Source organism: Opisthocomus hoazin, chromosome 22 (genome assembly GCF_030867145.1).
Source record: "Opisthocomus hoazin isolate bOpiHoa1 chromosome 22, bOpiHoa1.hap1, whole genome shotgun sequence".
Classification (NCBI taxonomy): Eukaryota; Metazoa; Chordata; class Aves; order Opisthocomiformes; family Opisthocomidae; genus Opisthocomus; species Opisthocomus hoazin.
Window position 1 is genome coordinate 211,079 of NC_134435.1, and position 16,013 is coordinate 227,091.

The 16,013-nt window shown below is 45.3% G+C and overlaps 1 protein-coding gene across 1 annotated transcript; it reads right to left on the reverse strand.

Annotated features, from left to right (window-relative positions):
- Positions 1-1,753: 1,753 nt before the first annotated feature.
- On the reverse strand, positions 1,754-13,113 carry LOC104327504 (C-terminal-binding protein 2). The gene is made up of 9 exons (XM_075441834.1): positions 12,982-13,113; positions 12,220-12,374; positions 11,983-12,127; positions 9,028-9,234; positions 8,194-8,408; positions 7,279-7,409; positions 6,993-7,120; positions 6,325-6,445; positions 1,754-5,253 (listed from the first exon to the last, which is right to left on the reverse strand). Exons 1-9 carry the CDS (start codon positions 13,028-13,030, stop codon positions 5,082-5,084), a joined length of 1,323 nt encoding a protein of 440 aa, XP_075297949.1. The 5' UTR covers positions 13,031-13,113; the 3' UTR covers positions 1,754-5,081.
- Positions 13,114-16,013: the final 2,900 nt, after the last annotated feature.

Consider the following 16,013-nt stretch of genomic DNA (forward strand, 5'->3'; position numbering starts at 1 on the left):
TAATGGCATGTGCCTGTCATGATTAGCTGACACATTTGGACAGTTCTCCTGTAGAATACTGCAATGCCCTAAACCTGCTCCTTTTCACCATACTTCAGCAGCTCTTTATGCTTGTGCAGTAGAGACACAGTAGCACCAACAAAAACTGCAATGAGGAGCAGATGCTATACTCCATACCAGAGCAAGGATATTCTTGTGGAAGTAAGTTTTCTTCTGCACGTAGTGTTTCCTCGCTCTGGGAGAGTCACATCTGACACTGAATTAGCAGCAGCAAAGGCACGTTGCTTGCTTTCATTTATTCGAAATGACTCTGCCTGGTTGTTTTAAGCAGATTACACCATTTTATCTTTGCTACTTTCTGGGTAGAGGGATGCAATTTACTGTACTGGCAAATGGGTAAGCCGAAGCCCACTACCAGTTTGTCCAATGCGCCTCATCATTTCATCCCATTACCTATACTCTTTATGGTGTCATTTTAGTCCTGATGTGGCATGCAGATAAAATACTGAACAGATTCTAAGACAGACTATTACACCAACAGAAGGTTCAAAAGACTTTTTTGGAAGCAGGTTGCCTTTGGTATTTTGAACTACACAGAACTTAAGAACAAACATTCGTGGCATCAGAACTCTATCTTCCTCTGGTGTACGGCATCTGTGAATTTTGATTTACTACACACCACCAGCTTTACTAACTACCCCCGCGCATTTTTTTAAAAAAAAAGCACAGGAGCCAATACATACACGAAACATTACTGAAGGGTAGCAGAGCCATTCTGTCTTGCGTCCAAGTGATTGCCACGTTAAATCCAAGATCAGTACTACATTCTTTGAAGACCAGGCTTTGCCCTCATGTCTTAAGTTTCTTTACTGAAATAATAAGATCATCAGTTATGTACTAGAAATAGGACCACTTGGAATCTTTCACATGGTGTTATGATGTCCCTTCCCATTCGACCAGTTGCAAGACTGACCATGATAAAGCAGGCCAGAATTTCCGCTATCCTGTCTCCTGAGCATGGTGCTGGATATTCCAAAGGCATGCAGCATCAGCTAGACAAAGTGATATAATTCACCAAGAACAGGAAGGGGTTTCCTAACTGCCATAAATGATTAACACAGGGAGCATAGACCATAAACCATGAATTAATTTCAATTCATGAAATACCTAACCACTGCTCTATGCTAATTCTGTTGCACCGACTTTTATTATATGTTTGAAAAATTAGTTTCATATGCTAATTTTGTGTACTAATTTCAAATACTATTTTACTGTAAAAGGGTGAAGGCAGCTACTGCTGTTTACACATGTAAAATACACACTTAAAAGGCTGCAAAACCAGTTACCACAATTTCATCTTGTGACAACTAATATAAGTAAACACCAGGCTACCTCCAAAGCAGTCCCTTAATCATTGAAGATGGCTTCTTCTCCAGTCTGCCACCTTCACAGCCTTGATTGACAGTCATTGCTCCAGAATCCAAAGAAAGTCATTTGCCAGAGTGGCTAATGCAGGGAGCGATTGTGTGGAAGATCCAAATTCACTAATCTGAGAAAAGCGAGACTGATGCAGACACTTACCTGTACAGGTTTTCAAGTCTCAGATATTTTATCTAAGGCCACCCCTTCCATAGACAGCAGCCATGTTCTTTGGAGAACTTTATTAAAATATATCCAAGAAGTAATCAAACATTTTCTAATGAGACAGGAGAGAACTGAAGTGAGAAAAACATCTGTACAGAGGACAGTGCTGTAAGTTTTTGTTTACATGCTTTATTTCAATGTTTCACAGTTTAGTCATTGTCTACAAAAATATATTTCTGAAACTCTGAGTCCTCTATAAAAAAGCTGGTCAGCAGCAGTGACCCTGACAAACAGGATGTACCTTGGGACAGCGTGAGCACCTCCTGTAAGCAGATTAGTGCAGCTAGGGCACTCCTGCCTCAACCTGGGAGACTTCTGTTCTTTGGGATTAAAGCTCTGTGCTAGTTCCGAAGGAAGGCATTAAAAAAAAAAAATCCTTCCACTTCTGTATACTGCACTAAGCTTGGGAGGGGGAGCTGCAAGTCAGTGTATCACAGGAGAGAGTGCTAACAAAGGACTTAGCACTCAGGGGATGGAGAAGACCACAGGGTACTTTAGTACTGGTAAATCTTTCCTTGAGCTATCTGGCGAGAATAGGTTCAGTCTATAAACAGAGGTACAAATGGCATACAAACAGAGTAATCCTATAAGCACAAAGAGAGTCCTTCTTTGAGGTCATGATAAGGGTCTGTCCATTTTTACCTCGACATTTTCTGCTGTGGCTTTAATCAAGGGGAAAATTGCCTTCATATCCAATCACAAACCTACAGAGTGTTGGACAGAACAGAGCTACTATCAATGCTATCAGCTTCAACTCCTTAGTATCCATAACTGGAAATGTTTCTTATTACATCAATTATTTAACTGCTATGCTTACTAGTCACCAGTATATCTAGGCACCCAAAACAAGAACTGAGAAACTTAAGTGTCCCCCAGATGAGATCTTTCCACTCTTCCTCTGCTGAGTTATATGATTGGCCTATAGAGATTCCTGCAGTTAAGAAAAAAAAAAAAAAAGAAAATTGCTGCCTCTTTTAAAAAAATAAATCTTGCACCGTGCTCTAGAAGAGACAAGGTCAATGTATCAATAATCCTCTCTATTCAAAAAGCTCATAATTAGAAGCCCCTTACTATAAAATAATCTCAGACCTGAACCTCAAAGCACTGCAGGAATTTTCAGCAGCAAATAAGGAAACAGTAGTTGCTGACAGACTGCTTCCCTAATGTGGTAATAGACAGAAGATGAACTCTCAGTCCCTGAAAACTTTTCCCCATCTGCCTGCCAGAAGAACAGCTTTCTGAGCTAGTAGCTTGTAAAATTTAGATTTCCTAGAGGTTGGAGAACTCAGGAAAGTGCCGCTGGTTATTTTGGGTACAGCTACAATCAAAGTGCTTCTGAACTCTAGGCTTTTGTTCAGAAAAAGTTCTCCTGTAACTTGTGCCTATCACCAGTCCCGGTCTGATCTGCTAAACCTGAGCAGCCAAGGAGGTATATGAATTTTAAATAGAATCAGCATCATCCATGAAAACACAGAAGCCAAGAACCTTCACCGAGACAAAATACCTTATCAAAAAAGACACTCAGCACTAGAGAACTAATATCATCTCACTAATGCTAAACAGTTAAAGTGTAAAATCTATAAGAAAACACTTGAAGTTTACTTCTTGCCTATTTTCCTTTCTTGGATTGCTGGGAGGGGAGGGGAAGGATAGTAGAGTGATGGAAAAAGGAATGAATCACTTCACTCTATCAGTAGTAAGCCATTATATGAAGGCAGTACTGGAGAAAAAATTAAAACCAGGAAAAAATCTGAAAACTTAGTGACTCCGAAAGCTTTCTTCAGCTTCCCAAACTGTAAACAGCCTAAACAGAGGATTTTGTCCACACCTCAAGGTGTATTTCCAGTCTGTTCCCAGCTGTTCAGCTTCCAGTCAGACACACAGAGGGAAGTATTAAGGGAGGCAGACAAACCCACACATAGGGTATGCCTCTCATATAGCACCTACTTTAATTTAATCTCTACACAACATGAACAAATCAATCAGGAATTGTTACATCCTGTGCATGGTAAGGCTATAACTAAAGTGTAACAAGATGAAATTAAAGGAAGATATGGAATTCAGGAAAAATCTTCTCCTGTGGAACCTGTTTTGCTGAAGACTCCATACCCTTTCATATTCAATCATTTGGGAAATGGGAAAAGACTTTAGAGCAACAATCCTGCCTTGGCTTCAGATGACAAGCTAAGAGTGTTCTTTCTCCTTTAGTATCGCAAACCTTTTTCATGTGAAAAACAGTCTTGCCCTGCCCACTGTTGGAGATGCAGTATATGCTAGCAGAGCTAAAGGAATTTGGTCAACTGTTAAAAGCTGCCTTCTCTATCAGCACAGAGACAAGTGTCACTAGCACTGGTATGTTACTTCTAGTTGATGCAGTTATGCAAAAAAAAAAAATCTGAGGCACAAAGCTTGGAATTCTAACATGGTAGATACCTTGTGGATGAACACCTCCATTAGACTGTGAGGTATATGTGCGTGAGGAACTAGCAACTGCAGCTGCAAGTTATTGCTACTTACTGTCTCCCAGTGCAAGTTTTTCCCCATTTCTGCATTCTCTTGCCTGCTCCGAGTTACAGACTCCAGGGTGAACTGTTCTGAAGCCTCACAAACACAGTGGCCACCAGAACACACTTCATGACATTTTAATCCCTTCCGAATTATTTACAAGGCTGGCTTTGAGACTGTTACTTTTAACTTCAGATCTAGTACTGCACAGACAAAACTTTGTATGGTGAAGAACTAGAAATGCCTGCGCTATGTCTGTTCTCACAGGAAACCTTAATTAAAATGAGGTAACACCCAGAGCTGAGCCTAAGCTGCATTCTACCAAGAGCATAATAAAGACAATATTCACAACTTCTCCAATTCACTAATATTTTTCTAATACTCCCCATGGCTACACTTAGAGAGGTTCAGCCAAATTAAAATTAAGCTACAAGTCACAACTGACAAGTGTGCACTGAAGTCTGGTGTTAGGAACAGAGGGCCACCCCTGATCAGGCACCTCCACTTTTGTTTTCATGTGCACAAGGACAATTCCCTGTCACAGACAACTGAGGCAGATATATGGGAAAAATCATTGGTTAAACCAAGCATTTCTGAGGGGAGACAAGGTCACTGCTGCCCTGCCCCAGAGAAGGGGATTAAAACTAAAGGGTTACGAAATAAAGGCAAGAGCTAAAGTTTGCCAGTAATGAAATGCATTCTCCTGTCCTGTATGAACAGCAAATAGTCTCTGTAGGGTGTTAAAGAAGGTCCTAGAAGGAGATACTCTCCTACTTTTTCTGCTGCCAGAGGAGAGGAGAGGAGAGGAGAGGAGAGGAGAGGAGAGGAGAGGAGAGGAGAGGAGAGGAGAGGAGAGGAGAGGAGAGGAGAGGAGAGGAGAGGAGAGGAGAGGAGAGGAGAGGAGAGGAGAGGAGAGGAGAGGAGAGATGCTGCTATTGGTCAGCAGGCATGTCTCTGTCTGGATCCAGTTTGCTTGTCTCTCCTGGAGAAGGGGTACGTGGTGCAGAGTGAGAAACAGAAGGGATCCCATGAGCTACAATCCCTTCCACTACTGGTGGTTCTGGTAGCCCAGGAGTGGCTACTCCCACTACTCCTGGAGGAAACCTGAAACCAACAGAAACATAGAAATTACAAGTTTGTTCAACAGAGTTACGCAAGGGTAATTGAGCTGTGCCCTCAGGCACCTGCTGAATACAAATCCCTCTTTCTAACATAAATGCTCTGAGATAGAATACAGCAAAAGTCTCCAGAGCTGAAGAGTAGCAGTTATATCCTAATACCAAATGACACCTGCTCTCAGACAGGCAGAGATAGTCTCAGGTCACATACTAAGCATTTGGAAAACAGGTACAAAGTTTATCTCCAGTGGAAAACAGTGAGGCACTGTAAAGGTAGCCTGAAGGGTTGGAAATTCCCTCCCCATCAGCTGGAGGAGTGCAAGCTGCCACTGGGCTGCAAGACAGAAAAAGTAAGGAGCTGAACTAATAAAACTGCTAGATGTAAGATGAAAAATAGGAGCGCGATACCCATGTATTGCTAATGAACCATTCTTCCATTAGTTCCATTCTGCCTCCCTGTGCCTTCTCCATAAATATATCTCAATCTCTGTACATCTCTCAGGGAAGGGAAGAGAAAGTATTTCCTACTTTGCAGATGGGAGAAAAACAGAAGGGAAGCAACCTGCCCACAACCACTCAGCAGGACTGTAAGACAAATAAACAGAAATACACCCTATTCAGGACTCTGCCCAAAATCCACTGGACAATGTCTCTGTAATAGTCCCTATTTGGGCTATAGATAAGAACTGTGCTTTGTTTATACAGCCCTAATGATGTAATAAGCACAACTTCTAAATGTTAAGATCCAGACCTCTTTTCAGACACCCAGCAGGCTTTCTTCTGTTAAGATATCTCTTAGGCAGGTCTTGCAAGGATTTGGAAAAATTAACCATTACGCAGCTGGAACTAAATATGACCAAGTAAACGTTAAAACCCAGCACAGCTTCAGAAGTGCTGCTGTAAAGTTTCCGGAAAGAGCTCATATACAGAGTACATAGGAACAGAAACACACCTGCTTACAGGTACAAGCAGTTCTCAAACCCAAAGAGGGATGTTGGCCTACTTCAGTAGGAAGATGGACTTGGAAGCAGTAACTTGGACAACCTACATATCTCACCTGTAAGCTGCAGCTCCGTTGAGTTCTGAGTGGACAGCTGCAGGATCAATACTGGACCACTGAGCTGCTAACAGCAAGTACTCCTTATTAACACAGTTCCTCAAAGCATCAGGTATGTGACCTGCAAGAGCAGACAAAAAGAATGACAAAAAAAACAGGGCACAGGTAGGAGTGGCTCGTTCACTGAAGCATTTACAAAGGAAAGTAGAAAGGAAATGTGCAATATCTTTTCTGTCTATCTCCACAGGATAACACTGGGCAGGGGAGATTCTCCTCTGAACAACTTGTCTCTGGAGACGACAAGAAACTGATCATCCTTCCCACTTCTATGATCTCGTGGAGATTATTGGCCACAAACTGCAACTGCCAAGCCTCAACTTCCCCAAGAGACAGTATGTACTACTCCAGAACAAAGGTGTACAGTATAACTGTCAAAGGAATTACTGCAAGGGATTTGGAAGATATACTAGGTACAAGGCTTTCCCAGGGAGGGAAAGTGCCACTCCAGCATTAGTTACAAGGTTCTCAGAAGGCAAAGAGACAATTATCAACTTATGTTCCAGTTCCAGAAATCAGTGACTGAATCTAGGTTTTCAGAAGAACCAGCATAATCCTTGCAGTGAACTAACAAAAGCAGCAGCTGCAAAGCACGCAATCTCCCTCATTACCTGTAATAGCTCTGCGGATCTCTTTAGCTGCATCTTCTCTGGATTCAATGGAAGCCTGCTCACTGTACCAGGCTGTGTGAGGGGTGCAGATCACGTTAGGTGCATCTTTCAAAGGCCCCTGAGCAAAGCTGTAAGGGGGAGTAAGAGTTATGTCTTGTTTCTCTACAGAAGCAATAACCCATTCTGTGCTCTTGGGTATCACCAACTCAAATAACAAAAAAATCAAAAGAATCATCCAGCATAGGCGAGTCACAGAATAGCAGCTGGCATGCAGGTGCAACATTACCTGAAAGGTTCAGACTCATGCACGTCCAATGCTGTTCCTCTGATTCTCCCCTCCTTCAAGGCTTGCGCTAAGGCTTTCTCATCTACTAGCCCTCCCCGGGCTGTGTTCACTAAGAAGCAGCCCTGGCGCATCTGGAAGAAGAAAAATATTAAGTGGGTTGAGAATGAGACTTTTCATGGAAGCTAAGTGAATCTTGGGAAGTCTACTGGAAATGAGCAGGAGCCTGCAGTGATTAGATGAGGCCTGGAAGAACTAGGAGTGCTCTCACTGCAAAACTAACCACAGGGGAAATGCCTGCAAGCAATGCTTGAGAAATTTGCTTTACAAATGAACAAACAAAACCACAAGACAACAAGGGCAAAAGTGGAACTCTGAAATTCTGCACTCCATATTCATCCTTCTACATTAAAAAAAGAAAGAGGACATGAATCAAGTATCCAGCTACACAAAAATGGACTACAACGTCCAGATGTCTCTCATGAAAGCACTGAAAAGCATTCATAGACTAGTGGAGTAGAGCCCGAGACTGACTTTGCAGTGGGCTTGGGCAGAGAGGCTTTGGCAGAGCTGTGTAAAGAAACTTACATAGTCCCCAGCCACACCAAATCTGGCTCTAACCAGCAGAGTCAATTATGCGTTTTAAAGGTAATTTGAAATTATGGAATCACCTAAAGCATTCTTTGTAAATAAAATTAATCGGCAAAAAAAGCCAATCCTATTCTTCTCTTAACATGAAATTCTATACAGCACAAAGCACAGGCACCCGGATCCACACGCTCCCAGCCTCCAAAGGCAGCAGGAGGCACACAACAGAGGCAGCAGGATTCACACGCTCTCAGCCTCTGTGAAAGCAGCAGTTTCTGTTTGCATTCATTTCCACAGTGCTCTGTGGAGGAAATCAAGCTCCTGCTGCACCTGTTTAATAGTGAAGTCATTGATGAGGTGATGGTTATGTTCATTCAGGCTGCAGTGCAATGTGATGCAATCGCTGTGCATTAGTAGATCCTGCAGGGTTCCTACTCGTTGTAAACCCAAGGATCGCTCCACTCCATCCGGCAGATAGGGATCATAGAAAATCACGTTGAAGCCAAAGGACTTGGCTCGCAGAGCCACTGCCTGTCCAACTCGGCCTTCACAAAAGAAAACCCACAATCATCAAGGAAAGGTAAAACAAATTTTAAAGACAAGATACTGGGGTAGACTGGGAGCCTACACTGGAGTTTACTGCCAGGGCCCAAGGTACTGCAGCCCTGGAAACCCCTAGGACTGCCACACAGATCCAGAGGAGGTTATTCACTGCTGATCCCATATGGCTAATTCTAGTCCTTCCCCATGCAATAGCCAGAGCTTAGCCTAGAAGGAGCTCTGTTTTTCAAACAAAATCTGGACCCTGAGTCAGAGGCAGTAATAACCTGATTACAAGAACTTGGAGAAGGAATAAGTAGCTTTCAGGTGGCTTTGTTACTGATATAGAGCCCAGCACACAGGGAAACAGTCACGGAGAAAAGCTGTCTGAATGTTCCAACTCTTCTAGCCATTTGGAAACCAAAAAGAAAATCCCCAATCCCATGATATACACCCAACTCTTGAAGATATCCAGGATCACAGAACAAGGCACTAGCATTCCTTATGAGTCAGTGCTTTTCACAATGAACAGCTGTAAAATTATCACTTCTTTCAGTCTGTGACTCTTAGGTTCCCAAAAACTTTAACAGTTCACTTTTCAATCTAACAATTCCCATCACTTACCTAGTCCAATGATGCCCAAAGTCTCCCCACGGATACGCACAGCACCTCCAGCCACCTCTCGAATCTGTTCTACACTCGAGGCTCGATTCCCTTCCCGCATAGCCTGATGTAGCCAAGTAACACGGCGATAGAGGTTCAAGATGTGGCAGAGGGTGGAGTCAGCAGTCTCCTCTACTGAGGAGGAAGGGATGTTGCAAACTGCAATGCCTACAAAGCCATAGAGGTCATATAAGATTTTTAGCATCACAATGCTAAACCAACACAGAGCCCTTCAGGTATAAGTGCTGGAAGATAATTCAGTGCTCCAGAACTACTGTCAAGAAACACAGGATTCATTTTAGAAGCTCATTCTACAGCAACATAGATCATAGAATCATAGGTTAGAAAAGACCTCTAACATCATCAAGTCCAATCATCCACCCAACACCACCATGCCTACTAAACCATATCCCAAAGTGCCACATCTACACATTTTTTTTTTAACACCTCCAGGGATGGTGACTCAACCACCTCCCTGGGCAGCCTATTCCAATATCTGACCACTCTTTCAGTAAAGTATTTTTTCCTAATATCTAATCTAAACCTCCCCTGATGCTACTTGAGGCCATTGTCTCTCGTCCTATCGCTAGTCAGCTGGGAGAAGAGACCAACACCTGCATCACTACAACCTCCTTTCAGGTAGTTGTAGAGAGCAATAAGGTCTCCCCTCAGCCCCCTCTTCTCCAGACTAAGATGAGACTTTAACCAGCTTTTTAACCCCTCGGAAATACCATTCCTTCCTTATAAATACCCATCTGATTGACACACTCACCAGAAGAAAAAAAAAAACAAAACACACAAGTCTGAAATGAGAAAACTGGGTCATACAAGTGTATGCAAGAATAACTAAGACAGGTGGTTGAGCTCTTTCATGCCTCAGAGTCCAGATGCTCACTGCAAGCATCAGCTTCCCCAGGAGCAACAATAAGTAACCAACTCATTAAATGTAGAGAAAAGACACAGGAGCCTCTCTAAATCCATTTGAAGTTACACTTGAAAATAACAACATGTAACACTCCCACTCTAGAATAGCATACAACCACAAGGAACCATAAAACCCATGACTAGAACCATCAGGTAAATTACTAATGCAAACAGAGTTAAAGTCCTGGAAACACAAATTACTCCCAGGAAAGGGAAAGATGGAACACTGCAGCAAAATCTGGTCATTTTGGATGAGCCTATTAAAAAAAAACAAGGGGGGGGGGGGGCTAGCAACATACCACTTCACAGCTGCTATCCTTCATTCAACAAACCAGCCAAGAAATAACTACATGAAAAAATGGTCTCCTCCCCAACGTAACCCTAGCCAGTTACCAAACCAAGGAAACTCTTCCTCCTCACATGCTCATCACCTATCTAAAAAGTAGGATCAAAATCTAGGCAATTGTCGAAGGCATGTAAAATTCAGCAATGCATTGCTCTTTTGTAAGCCTACTACAGAGGAGACATTAAACTACACTCATACCACTCTCTTCTGGAGAACCAGCAGAGCAATGGCCACACACAGTCTCAGATATCTGACTCCTTTTCTCTATCAAATCCTTTGCAATTGCACCATAATGCCACACAGACAACTTGGAGGATGTGAGGAAGGGAGATAGGGAAACCTAACTTCTTTTAATCTCACTGGTTACCATCTCATTCAACTTCAGACAAGCCACATGCATTTATCTCTTAGACAGCTAGACAGAAATTTGTGTTTCCATGCAATATTATGCCTAAGTGTAAGCAAATGCAAACACGCACAAGAGCCCTTTGGTTTGATTCAAAGATTCAGAACACATACGGAACAGTATCTTACCTCAGAATGAATTAAAGGACCTGGCTAAGCATGAAAATAATCATTAATTGTCTATGAAAAAGCAAATCTGGCCATGCATAAGGGTCATCATACTATCACTGCAAAGCAAATATGGCAAGCAGCAGCCTGATGGTGAAAGAACTTTGACCCATTTCTCTTTGGGTTAGAGCGTGGAGCGCGAAGGAAAGGGAAAGTTTTGAATCCGAATGAATCAAAGATATGGACAGTGACTTTAAGTAGAGAATCCTACAAGTAGATCATGTTCCAAACTCAGCCCAAAAATGTCATGGCTAGATGAGAGCCAAAGACCTTCCCAGGAACTCCTGAGACTATTCAGTTGAATCATTCAGATGAGAAGACTCTTTGGACCCAATTCAAGCACTAAGCAAATATGTACTCTTTATTTATTTGCAATTCATCTGTTCTTACAGATCTAGAAATTGTAATGCATGCTTCAACTTTTGTATCTAAATACTCGCATTTGATTTAAGCTTAATGTGATCTGCATTACATTAGAAAGGTTTCAAATCACTGACACAAACCTAAAAAAGAAGGGGCAGGGTACTTAGATGATCCACCTCACCTAGGAGACTACAAGGTCCAAAAGTCTCACTGCCATATGTTTAATAAATAGAAGCTTTTTGTCACCTGTTCCAGAGACTCTTCACATGCCTAGTGCTCTAAAGGGATCAATAATAAAGTGTGAAATCAGAAGCTACCTGCATATTAAAAAACAAACAGGAAAACTCACTTATCAAGCATTTACAGTGAGTTTATCCTGCATTAGCAGGCTGCTTTCAGACATCAGAGTTTGTTCAACTCTTTCCCCGCAAACCCCCCTCACCAACAGTTATCTAGACACAGTATTCAGGTTTCTGAATCCCAAACAACAGCAGACACCAGAGTAATTTGAGAATTGAGAATCTTTCTTTCAGGTGACCTACCAGCTCCAATATTGCTCAGCTTCCTAAAGATGCCTGATGCTAAAGAGATTGAAATCTTTTTACATAAAAGGTTTTAAATGCACTCAGCTATAAAACAGAAAAACACGTGCAGTGCTCCACTTCACATTCAGTTCTGATTGCAACAGAGCCCTAACGGTATCCTCGTACCTAATTCTGCAGCGGATTTGATGTCAACATTGTCATAGCCACTGCCAATACGCACAATGACCCTGAGGGCTTTGAATTTCTCCAGATCCTGGCGAGAAAGGGTAATGGTGTGATACATCAGAGCTCCTACTGCCTCATTCAGCACCTACAACAAAAAACAGTCCAAATCAATCTCTGCTTTGGTTACTCTAAGAGGCAGACCTCTATGTCCGAATGCTCGCATATTTTCTCACCCACCTTTTCATGGATTTCCTGAGTTGACTGAGCATCGCAAAATGCCACTGTAGCAACATCCTTCAAGATGGGCATCTCCACAGTGCAATCTCGTCCATCCAAGAGCGCAACCAGTGGCCGTGCTGGCATTGGGCCATTCACAATAGGAGGCCGTATACCTATCAAGAAAGTCAGCAGAAGTGATTACATTAAAGACAAGACTTCTGGAATCCTCATTTGCTAGTCCAACAAGTCACCAGTTCTGTTAGAGTTCTATAGTACTTAGGAAGGGATTGGCCAAAGCAAAAGAATAGGAAACAAACACAGGGAAACGAAGCTAGGAAAAAAACCCTCTACCACCACTATATAAAGAAAAATAAAGCATGCTTTATCAATAATGAGATAACAGAGACAGCGTATTCGGAAGCACGCCACCTTACTATAGGCTATAAAGCCACTTCAGCCCTGCTCCCCGTCAACCAGCCCTCCTCTCCCACCTCAGCACGCCAAGGTACGAAGTCTGTTTCCTCCTTCAGAGAGCAGCAGAAGGCGCACGCCCACGAGGCCTCCGCCACCCCCGGCAGCCGCCCCCCTCCAGCCCGGCCCGCAGCAGCAGGCCGGCGGGCAGCCTGCGGCAGAAGCGCTGCGGCTCGCCGCCGCCCGAGTGGGCGCCTTAGCCCCACAGGGCCGGGGTCCCCGCCGCACAAGGGCACGGCGCCGCGGCGGGCGGCGGTCCCCGCCGCCTGGGCGCTGGGCCGCTGCCGGGGGGCGCCCGGTCAGCCTCACCTTCGCAGATCCGGTCCAGCCGCTGCCGCTTCACTTTGTGCCGGTCCATGGGCCGGGCCGGGCCGGGCCGGGCCGCGCCGCCCCGCAGCGCTGCGCAGGGACACTCCGTCACTCGCCGCCGCCGGCTCCCGCCGCCCGCGCAGACGCGCCCGCGGCCGGCTCCAGGGAGGAAGCGGAAGGGCTGGGCCGCGGCCCCGCGCCGAGCGGCCCAGCAGCACACAGGCGCCCCTCGCTTCCGCCCCGCGCCGGCCGCCCCACAAGCACTTGCGGTGAGGCGGCGAGCGAGGCACGGCGGGACGGGGCAGGCCGGGCGCCGTCGCCCCTGCGGGGCCTCTCGGTCCTACCGCGGGCCGTCGGGCCCTAGTTCTCTCTGGTCGTAGCCGGCTCCGGGCCGCCCGGTCCTGCGGGAGCGGCGGGAGGCTGCGCCGCGGCCCGCTGGGCCGGCCGAGGCCCTCCTCCTGAGGGCCGCCAGGCAGCGAGGGAGCACGGAGCAGGGCCGAGCCGGGCGGCCGCCCTGCCGGGCAGGAGCCGCGCGGCCTGAGCCGGGCCCGCGTCCGGGCCTGCTGAGGGTCGGTTAGCCAGGGCGCCCGGGAACTTCGGGGTGTGCGGAAGCTGGGCAGGGAGAGAACTGCCGCTGCAGAGAGATGCCTCTGTGAACCCTGGCTGCGAGGGAAATGGATCACGGTGGTCTTCAACCCCGAAGATCCCTGCAAGCAACCAGAACGCTCACCAAAGTGGGAGAAAATACATGGCTTCTTGTGCCTGCCTTCAGCAGTAACCAGACTGGCAAGCGTTGGAGCCCCTGGCATGCTCTGTGTTGGGGGCATCTTTCTCTCTGCCTGTGTTGTGCTTTCAGAGGCAGAAGCCCAAGTCCTTCACCAGAGAGGACAGAAAGCGCAGTCAGACCACCCTGTTGCTTCTGCCCCTGTAGCCCTCCACCACCACCTCATGTAGATCACCTTGTGTAAGTTGAGTGGGACTGTGTGATGTGTTCTTGTGTGCCCCTTGAGGTTGCCGGTATCTCAGCACTTCTAGTATGGAGGCACATGAACTCTCATGGAAGGGGAAGAATGAAAAGCAACAATGAGAAGCAGCAGGGCAGTCTGTAAAGATCCAAGATATCTCCAATTCTCAGAAACTTTTCAACAGGGAATTCCCAGCATAGGCCCAGGCTAAAGAACGGGGGACTGTTCATTACTGACTTGTACATGCAGAAAAGACCCACTAGAGGCCTAGCCAAAGCTGAGAACACAGGCTTTTTGGGCCTCGCTCTGCTCTGCCTCTGTAGTACCTCTTGGAAAGGCGAACTAAAGTCTTCTCCAAAGTAAGAGTCCTCAGCAGATGTTTGAGATGCAAGTTCACCATTCAGAGAGCAGTGTCCTGGCTGCAGGGAGTCAACCAGCAAGGGTGGTTACAAAAGCCTGCACTGGCTGAAAGGTGGATCCTGTGATATCGTTTCAGGTCTTCCCAGGAAGCGCTCTCTGCATCAGACAAAACGGGGAGCCATTCAAAACAGCTCAACTTGTGTCTTGCCGCCTTTGCAGCAATATCTTCCACACTTGTCCTGCGGTGCTGTGAGTGGATCATCACTACAGTACCCTTTCCAGCATCTCTGCATCCCATCTAGTAATACCCTGCACTTACCTTGTCGCTGAGCGCGTCATGCTGACTGCTTTGCTGGAGAAAGATTTGACCCCAAGGTTGTGCTGACATCACACTTCAACTCCCTTAGCTGGTCACCACAACTGCTCACGCTTCATGTATGAATGAGCTGCACAGTGTCACAAAGCAGGCTAATTCTCTAGCTTACCAGCTATCCCCCACAGTAGTCTCCATTACTACTGTTACCCAGTGCCCACAATGAGCTGGAGCTGTTTATTTCTAGACACAGGTCCCAAAAATCTGTCTTGCTTGCACAGATTGCCCTAAACAGAGACTTCTGACCAAGCAAGAAAGGATGCAGTCATTGTAAGATAAGTGGGGCAGCAAAGGACATTACACAAACAAAGCAAGCCTCAGGAGGTGGGACAAAGAGTGAGGACACAGACTGGACAAGCCTTCACTCCAGCCTACATTCTGGATATCCAAAACTTCCTGGCTTTTCCCTTAGCAGAGCATTTATATATGCCAGTTAGAGTTTGGAGGTGAAAAAGGAGAAGTGATTACCTCCTTCACTACCCTTTTTTTCCCCCTCAAAAAAAGAAACTGAGCTCAAAGAACTTAGGAAGTGTGTATACAAGTCTGCATGCACCAAACTGAAGTGCAGCAGATGCCACAGTCACTGCCCAGCTCCTGGAATTCACAAGGCCTTACTGCTGCACCATCAGTTCTTAAAGAAGCCTATTTCAGCAACACGCTGAAAAGCTGATGATCTCAGTTGCCTCCTAACATCACCAGGCCCTCAGCTGAACAAATACATGCAAGCTGCAGTTTTGGATATGAGAGATAAGAGCACAGGACGTGCATGCCTATGCTACGGAACAAATGGAGCTACCTTAAAGAAGTGTTATGTAGCAAATAGTCCAACTGCTAAGTTTGATGCCACAGAAAAGCCAAAATCATGCATGGTGGCACAAGGACAGTTAAGACTACACATATGGTGAAAAACATATGGCTACACATACGGTTTTGACACAAAAGAAACAAGAGGAAAGTCTCAGTCTTGTGCTTCCTAGAGCCAGAAAAGGGCCTGACCATTTCCCCTTATTCTATTGACTTACACACCCACTTTGCAAACTGACCTCTGATCAAATCCATTCCATGTTTGTATTGACCTCATCTCTGATGACTATTTAAACCAGTAAAAAAAAACACCCCAACAAACCAACAACAACAAAAAAAAAAATCACAAAAGTATTGGGGGTGGGAAGAGACTGATGTGCATACAACAGGTAAAATCCATCCAGACAAATAATAGTTGTGAGTTGGAGGAACTGCCATCACAGGCCATATCTGGGTGATCAGGGAAAGGCTATGGAGGGAAACAGTCACCACACCTCAGGAAGGACCAAAACCCTTGCACCAGTCCACAC